Source organism: Bubalus bubalis, chromosome 4, assembly GCF_019923935.1.
Source record: "Bubalus bubalis isolate 160015118507 breed Murrah chromosome 4, NDDB_SH_1, whole genome shotgun sequence".
Taxonomy (NCBI): Eukaryota; Metazoa; Chordata; class Mammalia; order Artiodactyla; family Bovidae; genus Bubalus; species Bubalus bubalis.
The window spans coordinates 44,190,303-44,213,109 of NC_059160.1; the positions used below are offsets into that span (position 1 = coordinate 44,190,303).

The following is a 22,807-nucleotide window of genomic DNA, read 5'->3' on the forward strand; positions in this document are numbered from 1 at the left end:
TCACTGAAGCAGATCAGGGACTCAAACTCACCAGCCCAGTCTGCTAACCCATCTCTTTCAACTGCAGAAAGTGTCCCTGGGAACTGTTGCTGGGTAGAAGAGTTAACTAATTCTCGTTCCCTGTGATCTTGTGCAGTAGGTGTTTAAGATGATGGACTGTGGTTCAGAGAAGTTAAGTCACATATCTAAGGTCACACAGTCAATAAGTGGCAAAGCTGAGATTCAACCCCAGGAGGACACAGCAGGGGCTGATGAACCAGAAAAGAAAGTGAAAGTGAAGTTGCTCAGTTGTGTCCAACTCTTTGTGACTCCATGGACTGTAGCCTACTAGGCCTCTTGGTCCCTGGGATTGTCCAGGCAAGAGTACCAGAGTGGGTTACCATTTCCTTCTCCAGGGGATCTTCCCGACCCAGGGATCGAAGCTGGGTCTTCCGCATTGCAGGCAGATGCTTAACCCTCTGAGCCAGGACACCCTTAATAGGGACTCCAGTGACAACGAAACCCCAGGGCCTGGGCTGGGAAGGGGTTTTGGCTAATTTCTTCTTAGTTGAGAGGACAGACCTCAGCATCAGTAGCTGCCCAGTGGCCAGCTCTAACCTGCGCATTGTGGAGGAGAAGGAGCAGGAGGATCTATCCCGCTTCTCAGGAATAGGAGGAGTCTGGGCCCCAGTTTTTGGAAAACCACCCGTCTGATGGCAGAGACACAGTCAGTCTTGGGGAGCCCTCTAGGCTGAGGCTGGAGGCATGACCCTAGGTTTGAGGTCAGAGTCTGATGGGGGAGACATAACATTGTTCTGTTTTGGGGAGATGGGCTCGACAGCCCCTCCAGGACACCAGGTAGACATGACAGGCCAAGGTGCCAGGTTCAGGCCCAGATTAGAGGTGCACCATGGACCTCAGTGCCAAGCAGGGCAGGGCCACTCCACAGCTCCCAGAAACAGTGTCCCAGCTCCCCAGAGCTCATAGGTGTGGAGTTGCACTTCCTTCTGCCTTGCCATCCCCAGGAGGAGGGGCTGAGGAGGGGTTCCTGTTGTGGGAATACTCCCTGAGTGGAATCAATGTCTGACTCAGGTCACACTTCCCTTGATCCCTCACCACCTCTTCAACCTCCAGCAGATGTTCAGCAGATCAGTCTCCCCTTCTGCCTTTCACTGCAGCTATCCATTCATCCATCCATTCATCCATCCATCCATTCTCTCCTCATTGAACATGCAGTGCCAGACTGGTGCCAGGTCTGGGGACACCATGGGGACACACACAGAGTCTGCTCTTCTGGAGCTCACAGCCCAGCACCGAAGACACAGAGAGTATCCAAACAAGGGGCACAGCCTGTGCAAAAGCCCTGAGGATGACTAATACTTTCTCACCGGTTTCGGCGAGCCTTTGAAAACCATACACCAGATCACAAGACTCCTCTGCTCATATCCTGCAAGACTCCCAATACGTTCGGCCTGAGATAACAAAGCCCTCTGTGTTCTGGCCTCGGCGGCCTCCCTGCTTCCCTCTTCTCCAGCTATGCTGGTCTCCTCCTGGTCCCTCAAACACGCAAGCAGGTCCTCACCTCAACACAGAGCAGAGCCCTTCCTGCCCCATCTCTCTCACCAGCGCAAGGCTTTCTGAGATCACCCGTCTAGTGAATGAATGGAGGATAGAACAGAAGAGTGACTGAAAGTGGCTGGGTGTGCCTAACCCACAGGTAGGTGAAGGAAATCAGCAGAGGAGACTTGGGCAGGCAGCAGGCCGGGAGGGTGTAAAGCCTGCTGGGCTGCAGGATCTAGGCTTCATTGTGAGCTTCTGAGAAGCTGCTGGAGGGCCTTGGGTGAGAGAGGGACAGTGTCTATGATGTCACCCCTCATTCCTAGGAGTCTCAGAGCCCACCTGCCCCTTTTGAACTTGTGCACACAGATCACTGATGCCTGGAGCGAGGGGCTTGTTGGGGAATGGGCTCTAGGCAGAAGCGCTGTGTCCCCCCATAGTCCTACTGTGTGCTGACTACCACCTCTGAAGGCATTGTCTTGCTGGCTCTCTGAGGGTCTATAACACACAAGCACTGGGGACCTAGCCACAGAGTCAGTCCAGCCCTGGTCCTGAGGAATGGCCCAGTGTGGAAAGGGGCTTGGTGCATAGTAGGTGCTCAATAAAGATTCCTTCCCTTCTTCCCTCCCTTTCTGGCTCTTACCTCCCCTTGCCTTCTGAGAAGGGGTCAGGCCACCCAAGTGGGCAAGGTGCTTAAGAATATGTCTTTGGCACGAAGTCACTCTGCCTCTCCACTCACTAGCTGTGTGATCTGAGCAAACTGCTTGTCCTCTCTGACCCTGGCTTCTCCATCTGGAAATTGGATATGCTAACACTGCTCACCACTGGCGGTGTGGTAGCCACGAGGCTCGGTGATACGGCCAGTTGGGGATGCAGGCTTCATGAAAGAAATGAAAGTGGCAGTCACTCAGTTGTGTCCTAATCTTTGCGACCCCATGGACTATACAGTCCATGGAATTCTCCAGGCCAGAATGCTGGAATAGGTTGCTGTTCCCTTCTCCAGGGGGTCTTCCCAAACCAGGGATCAAACCCAGGTCTCCTGCATTGCAGGCAGATTCTTTACCAGCTGAGCCACCAGAGAAGCCCAAAAGGCTGTTGTTACTACCTGATACTGATGCACTTATGATGCTCTTGTTGAAAGAGGAACTTAGGAGTGACTGAGTCCCATCTGCCCAGAATCTGGAATCAAGATTGCTGGGAGAAATACCAGCAACCTCACATATGTAGATGATACTATTTTAATGGCAGAAAGAGAAGAGGAACTAAAGAGCCTCTTGATGAAGGTGAAAGAGGAGAGTGAAAAAGCTGGTTTAAAACTCAACATTCAAAAAATGAAGGTCACGGCATCCGGTCCCATCATTTCGCGGCAAATAGAAGGGGAAAAAGTGGAAGCAGTGACAGATTTTATTTTCTTGGGTTCCAAAATCACTGTGAATGGTGACTGCAGCCATGAAATTAAAAGGCACTTGTTCCTTGGAAGAAAAGCTGTGACAAACCTGGACAGCATATTAAAAAGCAGAGATATCACTTTGCTGACAAACGTCAGTCAAAGCTATGGTTTTTCCAGTAGTCATGTAAGGTTGTGAATGCGGGACCATAAAGAAGGGTGAGTGCCAAAGAATTGATGCTTTCAAACTGTGTTGCTGGAGAAGACTCTTGAGAGTCCCTTGGACAGGAGATCAAACCAGTCAGTCCTAAAGGAAAACAACCCTCGATATTCATTGGAAGCACTGATGCTGAAGCTGAAGCTCCAATACTTTTTGCTACCTGATGTGAAGACCCAACTCACTGGAAAAGACCCTGATGCTGGGAAAGATTGAGGGCAGGAGGAGAAGGGGGCAACAAAGGACGAGTTGGCATCATCGATTCAATGGACATGAGTTTGAGCAAACTCCAGGAGATGGTGAAGGACAGGGAAGCCTGGCATGCTGCAGTTCATGGGGTCACAAAGAGTCAGACACGATGTAGCAAGTGAACAACAATCTCCCCATGGTCCGGATGAGGAAACTCCTCATGGCCCAGAGAGAGGACAACTTACCTATGGTCACATGGTTGGTTGGCATGAGCTAGGGCATGGCATTCAGGGGCAATCAGGCCTGTGCTCAAGCTCCAGACAGAGATCTTAAGGGTTGGCAAATATGGTCCAGGGGCCAAGTCTGGCTCACTGCCTGCTTTTTTTTTTTTACAGCCTGCCAGCTAAGGATGGATTTTACAGAAGACCATTTGCAACTGATTTGAGGAAAGGAAATGCTAACTTTGAACTTCAATGAAGCAAAATATTACCCTTCTCCAAAAAAAAGGGGGGGAAAAGAATTCTACTCTTCTCAGTAGTAGATCTGTATCACCAAAAACAAAATAAAAAAGTCCTTGATTACTATTATTATATTTGAAATTTTGTCAATTGACAAAGAGGTGGGAATTTGTGTTCTCCTGTATAACAGCTTTCATGTTGTCTCTTGGCCCCCAAAGCCTGAAGTAGTTATTCTTTACCCTACCTTTCTATTCCTCACCCTGCCTGGGGGCTCCCCAGACTCAACCAGTCTCAAGGCTGATAGCCCCCACCCAGACTCCCGCTGTGGCTGGGGGACCCAGACCATAGTACTGTGGACTCCCCACCCAGTGCTCACCCCATGCTCCCAGCCCTGCTTGCAGCACTGACCTTGGAACCCAGCTGTCGCTGGGGGATGTGTGCACAGTAGCCTCGGAGGCGTCCCGCCACTGGCTCTCGGCCCCCAGCTCCCCTGAGTACCACACTCTCCTTTCCAACCCCTTGCGAGAGCCAAGGCCAGCGTGGGTGGCTGAAATCTCCCCGGTAACAAGATCTGTCCCCCACTTCCAGCCTCCTCCCCTAACCTGCTGCCCCTCCTCCCTCACCCGCACCTGCGCTCTGGCCCCTCCTCCCGGCCCCTCCTCCCGGCCCCTCCCGCACCCCTACTCCTGCCCCCTCCTTGCCTGGCTCTCCATGTCACCATCTGTGGCACAATCCTTCTCTGTCACTCTCCCTGCCACCCCCTCCTTCCCCTCCTTCCTTCCCTGTGCTCTCTCCCTGCATCTCTCTCTGCATCCCTCCCTCTGGCCCCTTCTCTGCTCTTTCCTCCTCTTTCTCTTCTCCTGTCACGCATTTCTCATCACTCCCCCTCATTCTGGCTTTCCACCCACTCGCTGTCTTCTCTCTCTGTCTCTCCCTGTCTTTCCACCTCCGACCGACCCCCGTTTCCCCTCTCTTTCTATTGGTTTCTTATAGTCCTCTGTTCCTCATTTCTCTTCTTTTCCTTGGGAGGTTTCTCCCTGCACCCCACCCCCAGCCTCCTGCCTGCAGACCCCCCCATCTGTGTCCCTTCCCCCCACCACCCAGGACGTGTCCTGCAATTGGGGGGGTGACGTACCAGGCAGTGGGAAGTCAGGGCCGGAGACCAGATGGGAGCGGCTCTGTGGGCAGACGTGGCTGTGGCCGCTGCAGGCATAGGAGGGGGCCCGGTCCCGCCAGCAGTCTAGAAGTGGGCACTGTGTGGGGACCCCAGCTCAGGGGTGCTCAGGGACTCCTGGGGACTGGGCAGGGAGAGGGGACAGCAGAATGATAACCAGCCTGGCTGCAAGGAGGGAAGCCCTCGCCCCATGGGCAGGTAAGGAGGCTGGGGCCGGATGGGGTCCCAGAGGGTGGGGTGCTGGAGCCCACCTTCTGCCCAGGATGAACTTGGGAGGCTGGGGCTGGGGGCTGGGAGAGGGTAGGAAGGTCTAGGGAGGAAGGAGGACTTCCTGTGACCTCTTGATGGACAGAAGGGGCCTGGGGCCTGGGGGGTGGGCATTAATCTCGGAATCTCATATCATGACTCCAGAATCTCGGAATCACAAAACAGCAGTGTCGGAGCTGGACAAACCAGATGCCTCATGGCATTTAGCTTAAGTGCCAGCTTTCCTGAGCTCCTCTTCTGGACTGGGCACTGTGCTCAGCACACTCCCATTTAATCTTTACAACAACCCTGGAAGGTAGGTACATTCGTCTTCATTTTAATAGGAGGAAATTGAGGTCCAGAGGTGGGAAGTGAGTTGTCCAAGGTCACACAGCAATTTGGCATCATTCCTTTGTGGCAGACCCTAAGTCCCCAATCTAGGGGCTGTGGGCTTGTGGGCTGTGCTCCTGGGGGTCAGGTCTGAAGTGGGCACAGACCATCTGGGCCTCTTCCTGGGGGGCAGGCCCAGGGGAGCAGAGAGCAAGTAGAATGCGGAGTCAGCCAGGGACCATCAGCCTGTGTTGTCCAGGGCTGTCTCAGTCCTTGTTATCTCTCAGCCCAAGGCCTTCAGGGAAGCCTGCAGAACCAGGAGGCACTGACGTGATGGTTTAGTAATAGGCATAGTAATAGTTGAGCTGGGCTCAACTTCTGGCCTCCCACTTACCAGGTGAGTGACCTTGTACAACTTATCGAACTTCTCTGAACCTCAACTTCCTCCTCTCTAAAAACCCTCCCTCTTGGGCTTGGCAAGGATCTCATGATGTGTGTTTGAGGCCTATCCCAGGAGCATCCTCCCACCTGGCTTTGAGTTCTACTTGCTGAACTTCTTGGTCTATTGACATCTGTGATGCCCTGGGTGCTGCCCTGGGTGCTGTGCTGGGTGCTAGGGTTACAAGTACAAATAACTCAGGGTCCTGTGCCTAAAAGCCAGCAATCTAGAAGGGAAGAGGGTGGGATATAGACAAACGGAGAATGATCTGGCATCCATGAGGGCTGTTCTGAATTGCTGCGGGGCTCAGAGCAGCCACTCACCCTCTCTGGACCCTTGTTCCCTCTGGAAAAGTCTTCCAAGGAGTCTGCCCCCGGTTTTCAGGCAAGCTTGTGCCAAAGATAAACCAGACAGGGAGGAAAATGCCCTCCTCTCCAAAGGATGAACCAGATCATGCACAGTACCCCAGCTCCTTAAAAGGCAGCATCTAAATTGCAGGTCTGACTTACACCCAAGGAAAGCTATAATTTCCTTGCTTCTGGCATTCTGCCCTGTTAAACTTTGACAGGGAAGATGTGCCCAGATAAAGGCGGAGGCAAGGAGTCTTCCAGGGGGGCCAGGGGCTCTGGGAGGGGCTATTTAATTCTCCTGCACGAAGGCCGGGCCTGGCTGGTACACTGTGTTCCTGCCAAGGCCATGTGTGTTAGCACGTATGCGTGTGTGTGTGGGTACACAGGTGTGTGTCTGGGCAGGAGACACCATCCTCAGAGCTCACCCTCAAGCTTCCCCCAGGGCATCTGTCCCTGCAGCCTGGAAATTAGGTTTGCCTGGCTCACTGCTCCTCTCTTAGGAGCCTCCCTCCTCCAGCCCTGGGCTGTGATTGGCCACCTGATGGGAATGCTATAAAGAGGATCTGCACACAAGGAGGCGAAGTGGATGGATTGGTGACGTAGAGCTCGCCGGCCAAGGAGGTCTGGACTCTTAAGTTCCCAGATTCACAATTCTGGGTCTAAAGGCTGATTCCAATATTCTGGAAATCTGAACTTCTCCAATTCAAAGACACAGAGTCTAAAAATCTATGACTCTACAAGTCAGTTCTAAGACTCTAAAATTCAATTTTTAAGTCTCTAAGGGTCTAGGGATTTGGATCCATGATCTTAATAGTTCAAGAGCCTAAGGAGCAGTAAGGAGAGTTGTGAATAGGCTAGTAGGAAAGCTGGATGCCATCTGGTTTCCCTGACCAGTTATGATCCTAAAATAAGTGCCTTCTCTAGGTCTGGCCTGTCTGCTGGCCTGTGAAATGGATGGGTCGGGAGTTGGTGTAATGAATCCTCCCAGCTTTGCCCCTTCCCAACTGTGTGAGCCGAGCACAAGGCCTCATTTGGTCCCTGTGTGTACTGTGGGGACAACTTAGTGCCTTCTTCATAAGACCCTATCCGATGCTGCACATCACTGCTGAGCCTGGAGCCTGGCAGTCAGGGATCAGTCCCCAGGGACTGGCAGTACTGTTAAGATCCTATGAGCCCACCTTTCAGGCTGCCCGTCAACTAGAGCCTGGGGTGATGGCAGATTGAGGCCTCTCCTGAGGGTTGGAGGAGCAAGGAGGGGATGCTCTGAATGCAGTCATCCTGGGGAAGCATCAAGAGGAGCCAGGGCGAAGGGGTTCTTTCCCGTTTTTGGCATTGCCCTGCCTGCTCAGAGTCCTTGGAAAATCCAGGTCATGGTGCAAGGGCAATCAGACATGCTCACCCACCCAGAGGCGTCTGCTCTGAGTTGGGGTGCCTCCCCTTTGAAGGAGCTTTGCATCTGAAAAGCTGTGTCAGGACAGGGCAGTGGGGACCATAGGTCCTGCTGAAGGCATTTCAGGTCCAGGGCTGGGCAGGCAAGGGGACACTGGAGGAAGTTTCCACTGAGAGCTTTCTTTCTCCCTCGGGGTTTCCCTAGGGAGTCAGGGAAGCCAGCAGCCGAGCGACTTGGGGAGGGGGCATCATTTGGAAAAGGGAGAAGGTCCAGTCCCAGAGGAGGCTCTGGCCTTCAGCTCTGGCCTGTAACTGGGTCTCCAGAGAGCCAGGGAGTCCTGCTAAGGAGGCGAGGGCATCCTAGGCCAGGGGCCCTACCCCAGGAGGGCCTGGATCCCCTCCGTCAGCAGTTCATCCTTCCTTTGTGTCGAGATTTGTCCACCCGGGGTTCCTCTGATTCACTCAGTGCCTCAGACACTGAGACAGAACTTGTGTGGAAGGGACATGGGAAAGGACCAGAGCTGAATATGAGCATCTCCATGCTTAAGGAGAGTCAAGTCCAGTAGGGACGCCGGGAGGAGGCCCGGCTCCTCATAACACAGGAGAAGTGCAGTAAGAAGGTGCTCACAGAGTGGGTGGGGTGCTGGTTCCCACTGGGCTGCTGGGCAAGCTCTTACTCACACTTGAAGGCCTCCTTGAAGTGCCCTCTTCTCAAAGGAGCCCACCCCACTGGTACAGGGGGGAGCTGACTATTCTTGTCCTCACCTCCAGCATGTTATGAATTTCTCCACCATCAGTCAGCCGTGGGAGCAGGAGGGACAGCAGCCGCCCACCCCCCAAGTTCACAGTCCATCATCCTAGGCAGGGCCTTTGTGGGGGGCACAGTGGGATGGGCCAGGCCGAGAGGATCTTCAGGGGCTTTGATTCCCAGGGAAGGGGACACCTCTGAGCATGTGGTTCTTAACTGCATTCAGAATCTGAGGAATTGGATGAATGTGTTGGGCTCTGCCCAGAAAATACAAGGAGGCGTTGTTACCTTTCACCAGAGTTTGGCAGGGGGTGGGGGGTGGTTATGGATCTGCTGAAGTTCATCTAGAGACTTGGGCTCAGCGTTAAGGATGGGTGACATGCAGCAATGTTTTCAAGTGTGCGAGCTGATATCTATTGGGGATGTCTTAGTCTGTCCAGCTTGCTGTAACAGAATGCCATAGACTGGGTGGTTTATACACAATGGAAATTCATTCCTCACCATTCTGGAGGTGGGGAAACCCAAAATCAAGGGGCCAGGAGATTCAGTATATGGTGGGGACCTGCTTCCTGGTTCCCAGCTGGCTGTTTTCTAGCTGTTTCCTCCCATGGCAGAAGGGATCTAGGACCTTTCTTCAGAAGAGCACTAATCCCATTCACGAGGACTCTACCCCTGTGTCCTAATCACCCCCCACTGCGGCTCTCCCTCCTATCATCGCACTGGAGGTTAGGGTTTTAACAAATCATTTAGGGGTGGGAAGGACACAGTCTATCTCAGAGTCTGTCTCAGTGGGTGATCCACTTGGGTCTCTGCCAGTGAGGCAATCGTATGTTGAAAGGGCACATATTATGTTATGGAAGAGTGTGACATCACTGAATTGCAATATAAAAGGCAATGGTGTCAAAAGCATTTGAAAAGGGCTGGTATAGAGAAAAGGACTTATGTTGTCAGCAGCTGACTGAATGATCCACTCGCCCCTTTACTGAAACATTTGTGGAACACTCGTCCTGTGCACAGGGGAAGGGACCAGGCCACTGCTGGTCTTGCCCTCTGGAGCAAGCAAGCCCAAGTCCCCTGCTGCACCCCTATTACGTCATATAGGGTGTTCTCTTTACCTCTCTAATATTCAGTTTTCTTGTCTGAGAAGTGGGGCTACCTTGCCAGCCTCCCTTGCTGGCCTGTGCAGAATGAATGAATGACTTGAATGACTTGTCCAACTCTGGGCAGGTGCCCAGGGAGTCTCCAAGTTCAGTGTGATGGGGGAGGAGCTACAGAGAGAAAGTCATGCCCTGCCCTGACCAAGCTATGTCCTCCCTCCTCCAGGCCAATAGCTGGCTGCTGACCCACCCTCTCTTGGCCATGAACACCCCTGGCTCCCTTTCACTGCTGCCTGTGACCTCGGAACCCGGGAACACCTCGTCAGCCTGGCCCCCAGATGCTGTCCTCGGAAATGTGTCCGCAGCGTCAAGTGCGGCAGGTCTGGCTGTCAGCGGCGTTCTGATCCCACTGGTCTACCTGGTGGTGTGCGTGGTGGGCCTGCTGGGCAATTCTCTGGTCATCTACGTGGTCCTGCGACAGACGGCCACCCCATCGGTCACCAATGTCTACATCCTCAACCTGGCACTGGCCGATGAGCTTTTCATGCTGGGGCTGCCCTTCCTGGCTGCCCAGAACGCTCTGTCCTACTGGCCCTTCGGCTCCCTCATGTGCCGCCTGGTCATGGCTGTGGATGGCATCAACCAGTTCACCAGCATCTTCTGCCTCACGGTCATGAGCGTGGACCGCTATCTGGCCGTGGTGCACCCCACCCGCTCAGCCCGCTGGCGCACGGCGCCCGTGGCCCGCACAGTCAGTGCGGCTGTCTGGGTGGCCTCGGCCGTAGTGGTGCTGCCCGTGGTGGTCTTCTCGGGTGTGCCCCGTGGCATGAGCACCTGCCACATGCAGTGGCCCGAGCCGGCGGCTGCCTGGCGGGCTGGCTTCATCATCTACACGGCTGCGCTGGGCTTCTTTGGGCCACTGCTGGTCATCTGCCTCTGCTACCTGCTTATCGTGGTCAAGGTGCGCTCCGCCGGGCGGCGGGTGCGGGCCCCCTCGTGCCAGCGGCGGCGGCATTCTGAGCGCAAAGTCACGCGCATGGTGGTGGCTGTGGTGGCGCTCTTCGTCCTCTGCTGGATGCCTTTCTACGTGCTCAACATCATCAATGTGGTGTGCCCGCTGCCCGAGGAGCCTGCCTTCTTCGGCCTCTATTTCCTGGTGGTGGCCCTGCCCTACGCCAACAGCTGTGCCAACCCCATCCTTTATGGCTTCCTCTCCTATCGCTTCAAGCAGGGCTTCCGAAGGGTCCTGCTGAGGCCCTCCCGCCGTGTGCAAAACCAGGAGCCTCCCGTGGGGCCTCCGGAGAAGACGGAGGAGGAAGAGGAGGCTGGAGACGGGGAGGACCAGCACGCGGGAGCAGGGAAGCAGGGGGACTGGAGGGAGATGAACGGCCGGGTCAACCAGATCATACAGCCAGGTCCCAGTGGGCAGGAGCGGCCTCCCAGCAGCACCACCAGCAAGGAGCATCAGTTCCTACCCCAAGAACCCTTGGCTGGGGAGAAATCCGACACGCTGCACATCAGCTATCTCTAGGGGCCTGTGGAGGGCCAGCGTAGCCCGAGGAATGGGCAGAGACTGTGGGTGCGCCTAGGGTGTGCCACCCGAGGTAGTAGGGCCCGTGATGGAATATTTGGAGGCCTGGGCCCTAATCCCCTTGCTGTGTGACTTACTGTGTGACCTCAGATAGGTGGCTTCCCCCTCTCTGGGCCTTTTGTTCTCCTCTGTGACTCAGGGATGGGAGACAGCGGTCTGGATGAGCTCTATCCGATAAGTCTGGAGGGGCATCACGGCTGGGCGAATCTTCCTGAATAGGGTCAGGATAAGGGGAGGGGTGGAACTTCCCTGGCGGCTCAGGGGTAAAGAATCTGCCTGCAATGCAGGAGCCACAGGAGATGAGGGTTCGATCCCTGGGTCAGGAAGGTCCTCTGGAGGAGGGCATGGCAAGCCACTCCACTATTCTTGCCTGGAGAATCCCATGGACAGAGAAGCCTGGTGGGCTACATTCCATAGGGTCGCAAAGAGTCAGACATGACTAAAGCGACTTAGCACGCACAGCACAAACAAGGGGAGAGGTACAGATGGGCTCTCCCCTTCAGAGACAGAGCACCCTATATATTGGCCCTCAGAAGGATAAACCAAGGCCTTGGATTTCCTGGGCTCAGTCAGGTTCACAAAAGAGGGAGTGGGGCCCAGTATTCACAGGGGTCAGTACTGCAGCCCCAAATGGGAGGAAGTCTCCCCTGGTAGGGAGAAGGGGTGTGAGACTGCCCAGGCACCACATCAGCTCTGCTCCTCTTGCTGCAAGGCTGAGGGCCAGCCCTTCTCCTCTCTGGACCTCAGGTCTCACCTGCTGAACAACCCGATAACCTCCAGGCCTTCTTGGTCCAGATGGTCAGTGCCGGCTGTGTTCCTGGACAAGAGAAGAGGCCGATTTTCCAGGAAGCTAATTAAGTCCAGCTTCAGAGTTCCTGACTGCTTGGGTCCTTCTGAGGCTCTGAGTCTAATTTTGTCTTTGTAATGTTGTATTCCTTTTCTTAAACAAGGACCCCATATTGCACAGGCCCCTCAAAGGCTAGTTCAGGCCCTGTTGGGGGCAGCTTACCAACCTTCAAAGCATCTTGCTTTGTGTCCTATGGCTGGAGGGGGTCTCGGGGTTTTGAGGGCTCAGGAGCCTTCTCGTAGGAGAAATTCTCCCTGCTTCTCCCCTCTCATTGACTAAGTCAGGGACCTGGCCTGGGCAGACTGACACGGAAAGGCAGCACGTCTAAATAGAACTGAAAGGAAGAGGAATAAGAGGAGGAGGCAGAGGGGAAGAAAAAGGAGGAAGAGAAGGGGGAGGGGGGAGGAAGAAGAAGTGAAGGTCAGATCTGTCTCATGACCTTGGGGCCAACCTTGGCCACCCTGGGCTGACCTCAGGGGCAACATCAATGAAATTGGGTTGCCAGTCAGTGCCTGGCCTGATCAAACTCAAGGAAAGGATGCCATCAGGGTGGAAAAGCTAATGTCCTGAAAGGTATGGGGCCAGCAACCCCTGAGGGCCTGCAGCACGCTGAAGTGTTGGGCCTTAATGGGAGCCCAGGAGCAGAGCTGAGAAGCAGGGCCTGGCTCCCCGGAGAGGTTGGGAGGAGTGGTGCAGCCCTGGCAGGCTGGGGAGCAGGCCTCCTGGTCTTTCACATTCCCCAGGTCCAGGTCGGAAAGGCTCAAGGAAGAAAAGACTGGAGGAGGCTGGAGGGAGACCATAGGGAGAGGCTCCTGTCCAAGATTGGGCTCGGGCTGGCCTGGATTCCCTCCCCGAGATGACCCCTTAGAGCCACAGTGAGACTGGTTCTGAGGAGAGTGGCACCTCTTGCTAAATCTCCCAAACCCCACCCTTCAGAAGGTAGGGGGTCCTCAGAGAAAATGTGGGAACCACAACCTGGGAGACCTCCAGATCCTGTCCAGCCTTGACCTCTCTGGGCCTCAGTTTCCCCTTCATAAAATGGCAGTGGTTGTCCCAGTTTGCCTGCCTCCTGGGATTTGGGAAGAAAAGGAGTCATCTGGGGTAAACTGCCATGTACACTGCAGTGGGTGAGGCTGGGGCGTAACAGATTACAGAGTGGAGGCAGCCTCCTTCTTTCTCATGAAGTGGCTTCTCTGTCTTCCAGTCCTTTGGGGTAAGGACACTACAGGATACAAGGAAGGGAAGTTGAGGTTCAGAAGCCAAGAATCGGGGGGCAGGGCTTGGGGAAGAGTGAGGCCCCATCAGGGGGAAGGAAGTGTACAAAACTAGAGCTTGTACAGGGGTTGGAGGCTGGAGGCCCAGTCCCCATTCTAGAGCTCCCCTGAGGAGGGTCTGGGGTCTGAGGGAAGAGGACCCCTGGCATTCTAGCATCTCCTGCTTTCCTGATTCCTGGGGCAAGTGAGCCACTTCTATAAGGGTGCCTGAGAGGCCCTAAGGAAAATTCTGACCCAAACTCTTGTCAATAAAGTTGGTGACACATGACGACTGGCCTGGGCCAACTGCTCTGACTAGCACTGTGTTTTAGATTGGTTTGCCTGAGTGGGGGTGTGGCCATGCATGCCTTTCTATCAGGATACTCCTTCTCTCCTGTCTCTCAGCTCTGCATGCCCAGGCCTCCTTGTGTATTGCCTTCCAGAGTCCTGGTCCTCCAGGAGTCGTGGAAGATGCTCCTGACAAACCTCAGCCTATATCCTTAGAGAGCTTGATCCAAAAGCAGTAAACCTACTCTTTTGCTGCGTCCAAATTTCAGACCTCGTGGAAGAGAGCTGATTGGTTCTAATTGGGTCACATGATGGCCATATGGGTAGATCACCAAAGACAAGGTGATAGAATGCCATGATTGGTCAGATGTGGGTCATAAGTCCATCTTTCCAGCTATAAAGAAGGTGGGACACTGTGATGGACAGTTTGGCCTGACCAGTGGGGTAGGAGTTAGGTCAGGGACAGACTCTCAATGGCAGGGAGAAATGAGACAGGCAGCAACAATAACAGGATGGAGGAGGAGTGTGTAAATACAATGGAAGGGTATATAGTAGGTGCTCAGGCATCTTAGCCATATCCACGAATGAAGGTGCATTGGGGTGAAACACAGGGCCTGCTGTGTGTGTGCCGTTGTGCATGGGCTGGGAGCAGAGGGACTGCTGGCAGCCAAGGTTGTGTGGGGAGTGGGGCCTTGGCTAGGGTCACCCCTCTGGAGCCCAGAGCCCTCCAGCTTCCCTGACGTCTTATATGTCACTCACTACCTGTGCACACACATGTGCGTGTGGAGGGGGAAGGGTCCCCCTAGCCTTGTGCTTCCAGGCAGGGTTCAAGCCTGATGTATCCATGTTCCCAGGGCCTGGCAATGCTGTGGGCCCTTCATAAGATGATTTGGGATAAATGAGTGAATGGAAGAAATTCCATTTCACAGTTCCAGGGGGAAATTTTCACACTGTTACTCTAGCTTCCTTTGGTTGGTACAATGTGGTTGTTGTTCAGTCACTCAGTTGTGTCCTACTCTTTATGTCCCCATGGACTGCAGCATGCCAGGCTTCCCTGTCCATCACCAACTCCTGGAGTTGCTCAAATTCATGTCCTTTGAGTCAGTGATGCCATCCAACCATCTCATCCTCTGTCATCCCCTTCTACTCCTGCCTTCTATATTTCCCAGCATCAGGGTCTTTTCCAGTAAGTCAGCTCTTGGCATCAGGTGGCCAAAGTACTGGAGCTTCAGCTTCAGCAACAGTCCTTCCAATGAATATTCAGGCCTGATTTCCTTTAGGATTGACTGGCTTGATCTCCTTGCAGTCCAAGGGACTCTCAAGAGTCTTCTCCAGCATCACAGTACAAAAGCATCAATTCTTTGGTGCACTGTGGTGACCCTGAATAAATGCGGGAAGAATTGAGGGGGTGGAAAGAGTGATATGGGGGTTTGGGGTTAGAATCTGTGTCTTATGGGAACCACAGGGGCTGTGGGTTCAGGGGAGGCTCTGGAGCTGTGAGCCCAAGCAGGTAGAAGGGGTGATGATGGTCCTCCCTGCCTAATTCCTTCTCTCCAGATGTCCAAGTTGCTCAAGACATCCAAGACCCAAGACCTTACCTTAAACTTGTCTCTCAGAGGCAGTTGCCAGGCAACAGCCCATGGCTTGGACCAGGACTTCATACATCAGCCTCAGCACCAGCAGAAAGGAGTCTGCAGGGCCTGGGACAAGGAAGCCAAGGGCCCAGGGCTTCAGCCCTTTTCACCTCCAAGGAGTGGGGGAGATAGAGGCCACTGTCCCATAGGGAAGTGACAGCCTGGGTTCCAAAGGACTCCAGACACAGAAGAAAGCACTCTAAAGACAGCAAGAACTCCAGGTATAAGGTGAGGGGAGTTGTACAAGGCCACAGTCCCATCAAAACATCAGGGTGCTCCTCTGTGGCCAGCAGGCCCTGATGAGACTTGGTGAGTCTACTGGAAGGCCAGAGGGCAAACACATCCCTTAAACGTCATGAGACCCAAAGTCAGGAGATCTGGGACATAGGCCCACTCTGCCACAAACCTACCACATGGCCTTGGCTATTCACTTGACCTCTTTGGGCAAAGTTCCTTAAGTTGATAAAGGTTTTCCTGTGTGCAAGGCCCTGACGCTGGACTGGGAGTACAGCGGAGGGAAATAGACAGGTTCCCATGCTTGTGGCACTCACAGGCAGCCACACAGGTAAACGGACCACTGTCCAGTGGGATGCTAGTGCAGTGTGCTCTGGAGGAACACAGCTGGGGGGAGGGGTCTGTGTTGGGGCTGGTACTGAGAGCAGAGGGTGAGCCTGAGTGTGTCTGGCAGGGGGACAGTATGTGCTAAGGCCCTGGGGTCGGAGAAAGGCAGTGAATGAAAGGGAGAAAGGCCCAGTTCAGGGACAGAAGCTGTGTCAGACAGGACCTCCTAGGAAGTTAATTCCCACTGTGCATCGAATTGTGTCCCCTTCCCTCAAATTCATATGAGGCCCTAACCTCCAGTACCTCCAGATGTAATTTTATTTGGAAATAGGGTCTTTCCAGTCATAAGGAGTTCTGATGACATCCCCCCAGAGTAAGGTGGATCTCTATTTCAGTATGACTGGTGTTCTTACAAAAGGGAAGATCTGGACACAGACACGAGCATGGGGAAAATGTTGGGTGATGCACCCAAGAGTCAGTGCCAAAGACAGCCAGAAAACCACCAGAAACTGGGAGAGACGTCTGGAACATGTCCGTTGTCTCAACCCTCAGAAGGAAGCAGCCTTGCCTGACACCTTAATCTTGGACTTTCAGCCTCCAGAGCTATGAGAAAATACATTTTGGTTGTTTAAATCACCTAGTTGTGGTAGTTCAGTCCAGCAGTCCTAGCAAACTAATACAATTACCACCTGCAAAACAAAGCCAGCATCCCTGCCTCTCCTGGGCCTCTGGAAGACCTTGGACATTATCATTCATTCATGTCTTCATTCAACAAGTGTTTATAGAACAGCTGCCAAATGCAAAAAGCAGAAGGTAGAGAAATACAAGGTCTGTCTTCAGGGCCAAAGGAAGTCACATTGAACATAAGAGATAAAGGGGTGGTTCTTAAGCCCCTGGAATATGGAACTGTCTAGTTTCGAATCCCCACTCATCCATTCACTAGCTGTTTGATTAACCTTTCTGTGCCTCAGTTTCCTTCTCTCTGAGATGAAGATGAGGGTAGACATCTATGTTAAGAGGATTATGTGAGTAGTACAGTCCACTGTACAGGGCTTCACTGGTGGCTCAGACAGTAAAGAATTGCTTGCAACATGGGAGACCCAGGTTTGATTCCTGGGTTGGGAAGATCCCCCAGAGAAGGGAATAGCTACCCACTCCTGTATTCTTGCCTGAAAAATCCCATGGACAGAGGAGCCTGGTGGGCTACAGTCAATGGGGTCACAAAGAACTGGACACAACTGAGTAACTAGGACTTCACTTTCACAGTGCATTGTAGGTACTATGAATTAAATAAACCTGAGAAATGCTTTAACAAAAGTGAGAAGCCATCCATGGGTGAGGGTGGAAATCTTGGTGGAGGGGTTATAGCCCAGCCAAGCGTCAAGAGGGAACTGGAGTTTGTGCTCTGGGAAGAAGTGTGAAAGATGTTCAAAGTACTATTGAACAGCTCTCATATCCATTTTACAGCTGAAGACAGTGAGGCCTGGGATGGTCACATGATTCACCCATGGTCACAGCACCAGAGGCAGACCAAGAACCCCATTTTCCTAGTCCCCAGTCCAGCGCCTATAGTTTTTAGAAACTACGAAAATGAAGGTGAGTGTGGCAGGAGTGATGCTGGGTGTGGAAAGAACCCGGAGGCCAATGGTGTCAGCTCCTTGGCAGCCACTGGTGGTGACAGGCAATGTCCTTGAGCAAGACTCAGCAGCATGCAGAGCATCCCAGGCCTCTGGATTGCTGATGTCAGGACAGAGAGGGGCAGTGACGTCATCATGCTGCTGGTGGGCAACAAGATGGACCTGGCCAATAAGAGGCAGATGACCACTGAGGAGGGCAAGCAGCACGCCGAAGAACTGAGTACCATGTTCATCGAGACAAGTGCAAAGACAGGCTACAGCGTGAAGCAGCTCTTCTGACCTGTGGGCTCGGCTCTGCTTGAAATGGCAAATGTCCAGGATAGAAGCAAAGAAAGGATGGCTGACATCAAGCCGGACAAACTCCAGGAGCCCCTGGCCAGTGAGGGTGGCTGCTTCCACTGATGCAGCCCGACCTTCCTTTGACACTACTCATTTGTTGTGATCTCGGTTGTGTTCTAGAAGCCCAGCCCAGCCACCCTCTAGCCAGCCCTGCAGCCTTGTCATAGGCCGGTCTGGCAGGCTAAGGTGGTCTGCACACAGGAGTGAACGTCACTGATGTATTTGAGCACACACATGTGGGTGGAGGGCAAGGCCAATCTTCACTTTTTCACAAGCTCAAAGACAGTGCTTGGTGCCACACTTGGCCTCCTCCAGGGTCCCAGACACCCCAGGTCCTGGCTCACATAGCCCGGGGACACAGCCTGCAGACAGCCAGGGGCTCCTACCCTCTGGAGATCTTGTAAACAGGAAGGGAAAATGAGGCCTGCAGTCGGACAGGGCCTCTCCGACTTGCTCTCTGCTTTAATGACCGGGAAACATGTCAATATTTGCACATGGGAACGGCTGGCCCTGCTGTGCTTGGTCAGCATGCCCAGAGCCTACTTGGTTTCACCACCTGTAAGAACAGGGGTTATCTCTGTGCTCCAGGGTGGGTCTACCCCGGATCATCAGACAGGGCAGGTCCCTCCTCCTGGATGACCATGATAAATAGCAGCAATTACTGCGAGAACAAAGCAAACACACAATGATCACTGCAGTGGGTGGCAGTGACAGGTGAGCTCTCTGCCATACAATCTGCTTCGAACCTCACAGCCACCACTTCTTAGCTCTGTGTGCCTTTGGGCCAGGCTGGAAACGTCTTGGAACCTCAGCTTCCACATCCATAAAACGGGCTCAGTAGCCCCCGACTGTCGCAGGGCTGGGAGGTGGCGGCGACGCGTTAGCTTCGGCTGAGTCCAGCGCCGGGCTCTGTGTCCAGCAGGGGGCGCCGAGTGACCTTCCCCTCTCCCCTTGGCTCCCTCCAGCAGCTCCACTCGGCCGCTCGACTCGGCACAGTGCGGTCAGACCCGGCTATGATCCGCCAGACCCGCTTGACTCGGCTGGACTCGGCTCCGCTCGGCCAAGTTCGGCTTTGCTCGGTTCTGCTCGGCTCCACCGGAGCTGAACTCTCAAAGGCCCCTCCCCGGCGCCGCCGCGGCTGCCTTCGCGCATCTCCTGTTGGGCTTCTGGCTTACTGGCGCGGTGGCCCCAGCGAAGACGCCGGCGGGTTTCTTTGTGGCGGGGGTCTGTTCTAGCAGAGCCCTGGGTGTTGCCAAGAGTGGCCGCAGCTGGCGGCAGTTTTTCCCAGGGTTTGAGCCCGAAGTGGGGGTGGAGGGATGTTGGGGCTCCCCCGGCTTGGGGGTGGGGGAGTCGCACCCCTTAATTTGGCCGAGAAAAGTGGGAGATGGCAATGGCCACCCCTGTACCTTGCCCGCCCCGTCATCTGGCTCTGCCCCTAGTCGGCCGTGAGGAGGAGCCAGTTAGTGCACCTGCTTCCCTGAGCCTCAGTTTCCCGCTGTGTAACCACCGTCCTTGTCAGGGGCCAGGAGGGCTGGGAGGGGGCTGGCTCTTCCTTTCTGTAGGCCTCTTGGGGATTCGGTTTCCCTTTCTGTAAAATGGGATAAACTCGCCCAAGTCAGATGAACACCTGTAGGACAGACGTGGGTTGCTGAGAAAGCCCAGGACGGAGAAATGGAGTCCGGAGAGCGAAGTTCACCCTCGACTACTCAACTGGTCGAAGGAGGGGCTCTGCAGATCCCAGAAGCCGAGTAAGCTAGCAGCTTGGGAGAGCGATGGTCCCATTGGACCCCCTACCCACGTTGTTGGAAGAAGTTAGGGAACGGCGCATCTCAGTGGGCCCTCCATCTCCCCGCCCCACCCCACCCCGCCAGCTCCCTAAGAACCGGACGGATGGGGTACATCAGAAGGCCCGGTGGCGTGGGGTAGGTGCTGGGCTCCATGACTCCCCAGTGGGTGGCGCTCACGGTTTCCTTTGTTTAGTTTCTTGACGACTGCCCTAGAACAGTTATTAATAGATCGGTGACTTGCCATACACCACTTGCATAGCTGAGTCCAGGAATCCTGTTTTCTGTTCTGTCTCACTTTATGACGGGCACATTTTATTTTTAAAAAATGCATGAAGGGTTCTTGTTGCAAGCACCAGGTGTCACTATTTTTATATCTTCGTCCAAACTTTGGGCTGGAAGGTGGGTGTGGCTAGAAGCTTGGTTCTGGGAGTCAGTGAGTCTGTGTCTCAGATGTGTGCCTGAGGAGGATGGGCTAATGTCCTCACCATATTCACCTGGAGAAGCACTGGTTGGTGGCCAGTGTATATCCCATTGGATATCCTGCCAGGCTGCTCAGATGGTCTTGGTCTCCTCGTGTCCCTCTGGCCCAGGGACACCAAGGCTCAGAGGTAGGGGGACGTGGCCAAGGTCACCAGAGCTGGAAGGAAGTGGAGCTGAGATGTAGACCCAGTCTTGTCTGACTCAGGGCTGTGACTCTGTCTCCAAGCTACCTGGGCTGCTGTGGAGAGCAGCAGAGTGGCTGGGAGACTAAGGGCTCATGCACAAATGGGAAATTTTCCGGTTGATGGAAGAGAGTGGAAGGAAGAATATAATTAAAATTGTGTATAATATTCCAGAGTCCAACCCTCTTGTCTACTCCACCCCTCATCACAGCCAGCTGCCTGGGAGCTGGGGGCTGGGACAAGGGGCCCTTTTCTGGGACACTGACCACAGCTGGGAGTCAAAGAAGCTGGACCTAGAACCTGATGAGAATGGTTTTCTTGTCCAGACCTCAGCCTCCTCACCTGTTAAGTGAGATGAGGCTCCTTTCCCCCCCCTATATATACCTAGTTTATTAAATTTATATAGCAAAGTTAAGTCATCAAAATGACATTAGCACCTTCCTATGACATTCCAGAGAAAGTGTGTAAAATATAACTGGCTCAAATGTGTGATTAGTCCTTCAGCTGTGTCCAACACTTTGCGACATCGTGGACTGTAGCCCGCCAGGCTTCTCCGTCCATGGAATTCTCCAGGCAAGAATACTGGAGTGCGTTGCCATGCCCTTCTCTAGGGGATCTTCCTGACCCAGGAATCAAACTGTGGTCTCCTGCATTTCAGGCGGATTCTTTAGCAGCTGAGCTATGGATCAAATGTGTAATATGGGTGTTTCCAATTCTTTTCTACAAAGGATTGCTTTAACATCACTTGGAATTCTGTACCACTTTTAATAACTAATGCAACACTTCCCTTAAAAAATATTATTTTCTGACTCTTTGGAGAGGACCTTGATGTTGGGAAGATTGGAGGCAAAAGAAGAGGGTGGCAGAGGATGAGATGGTTAGATAGCATCACTGACTTAATGGACATGAGTTTGTTTGAGCAAACTCCGGGAGACAGTGAAGAACAGGGAAGCCTGGCACGTTGCCGTCCATGGGGTCGCAGAGTCGGACACAACTTAGCAACTGAACAACGATGTTATTTTCCAAACCTTTGAGTTGAGGCTCCTTCTCTGCAGAGGACCTGTTGAGCGTGGCAGGAGCACACAATGGGCCCTGGACCAAAGCAATCCTGTGTCCCCACCCTGCCTCTCCGCACCCCACATCCCTTTGTCCTCAGATGCTAGGCTTTCTAAGCCAGATCTCTGAGAGACAGCCAGGAGCCGTGTCCGCCTCCAGTGCTGCTGATTCAGCCCTTTTCCCTCTGGTGGCAGCAGCAGGGGAGGGAGAGGGCGGCTCCCCTTACTTCCCTCCCTCTGCAGCCCTGGCTCAGTGCCCTGGGAATGCTGCCTGGGACAGGGCCACATGGAGGGCACAGCCAGTGTGGACCTGATCACTTTCCCAGGGTCCACAGTGCTTCCATCTGCATTCCTTTGGGCTGCTTTGGACCCCTAAATAGGCCTGGGTGGGGGACACTCCAAGTGGGCTTGTGAGAGGGAAGCAGCACAACACTAGAAGTCGGGAGAGTCGGGCTCTCATCCCAACTTAGACTCCAGTCTGATGTGTGACCTTGAGCCAAAGACTTGCCGTCCCTGAGTCACAGTGTCCCTGCTGGACAGAATAAAGGATTGGATTATATCACCCCTAACGGTCCTTCCAGGCCTGGATATTCTGCTGTGTGATTATCCCCCCGAAGTAATAGAAAAACAGAAGCTCAGAGACAAGAGATGGTCAACAACACACAGCCAGGACTGTTCCCTCCTTCACACTTTGCCCAGCTGTGAGCAGGGCCTGAGGGTTAACGCCCAAAGCCCCAGACTTCAATAAACCCCCCTTAGGTCACTGCACTCTTGTGCCATCTGAGAGGCACAATGTCACCACCTCTCTCTGCCCAGGGGACAGACCCTGAACTGCAGCCTTTGAACACAACCGTACCCAGTTGGGTCATCGTGGGAGCTCCTTCCATTCTGTAGGGTTGTGGTTCCTCTTCACTAACTGTGTGACCCTGGGTGAGTCACATCAGCTCCACCACTAGCTCCTTTTCCCAAGGCTGGGGTAAGAAGAGTAGAAATAATGGATGTTAATACCCTTTGGGTGACAAAAGCCCCTCTGAAGATGAAGTCTGGCACAGGCAGTAAGTACTCAACAAATGTAGAGGGGGCTATAGGGCGAGAGACCTATGAGAGAGTCTTTGTACAGGGGTCTCTGGCCCAGTGAGCCAGGACTGCAGCCTTTGCAAAGCCTCCTGCAGCCTAACCAGAAGGAAGCAGAGGCAAGACCCTTTCTGGGGCCCTGGGGTCTTCTGTACAGGCTGCCCTCCTGCGAACTTGAGAATTATTTCCATGGCTCTAGAAGACCAGGAAGATGGATAACATGACAAAATTTCCAGGCAGAGTAGGACTTTGGTGTCCACTGGAGGTGGAGCTACTGACCTGGTTGCCACTGTTAGCTGATCCCCAAGGAGATGTGACCATCACTCAACATACACTTACTAAGCTTCCCCTTGTGACTGGCATGGAGGATGAGGCTGGGGACTGGAGTTCTACAGAAAACCAGGGCCTGAGAGGGGAAAGGACTGGCCAATGGGTGCCCGAGCCAGGATTTGAACCTGCGGCAGCTGGGCTGGTGCCCATGCCCTCTGTATGCCTCCTGCCTTGGTGACTCCGGACTAA

The 22,807-nt window shown here is 53.8% G+C and overlaps 1 protein-coding gene and 1 long non-coding RNA gene across 2 annotated transcripts; both read left to right on the plus strand.

The window, feature by feature from the left end:
• The first annotated feature begins 381 nt into the window (after positions 1 to 381).
• Positions 382 to 3,921, plus strand: LOC123333217. Its single transcript, XR_006550429.2, has 2 exons — positions 382 to 1,696; positions 3,725 to 3,921. It is a non-coding gene; the product is annotated as an uncharacterized LOC123333217 (long non-coding RNA).
• Positions 3,922 to 4,473: 552 nt separating this feature from the next.
• SSTR3 (somatostatin receptor 3) lies at positions 4,474 to 13,708 on the plus strand. Its single transcript, XM_006057001.4, has 2 exons — positions 4,474 to 5,159; positions 9,787 to 13,708. The coding sequence occupies exon 2, from the start codon at positions 9,823 to 9,825 to the stop codon at positions 11,089 to 11,091; it is 1,269 nt and encodes a 422-aa protein (XP_006057063.1). The 5' UTR covers positions 4,474 to 5,159; positions 9,787 to 9,822; the 3' UTR covers positions 11,092 to 13,708.
• The last annotated feature ends 9,099 nt before the right edge of the window (positions 13,709 to 22,807 follow it).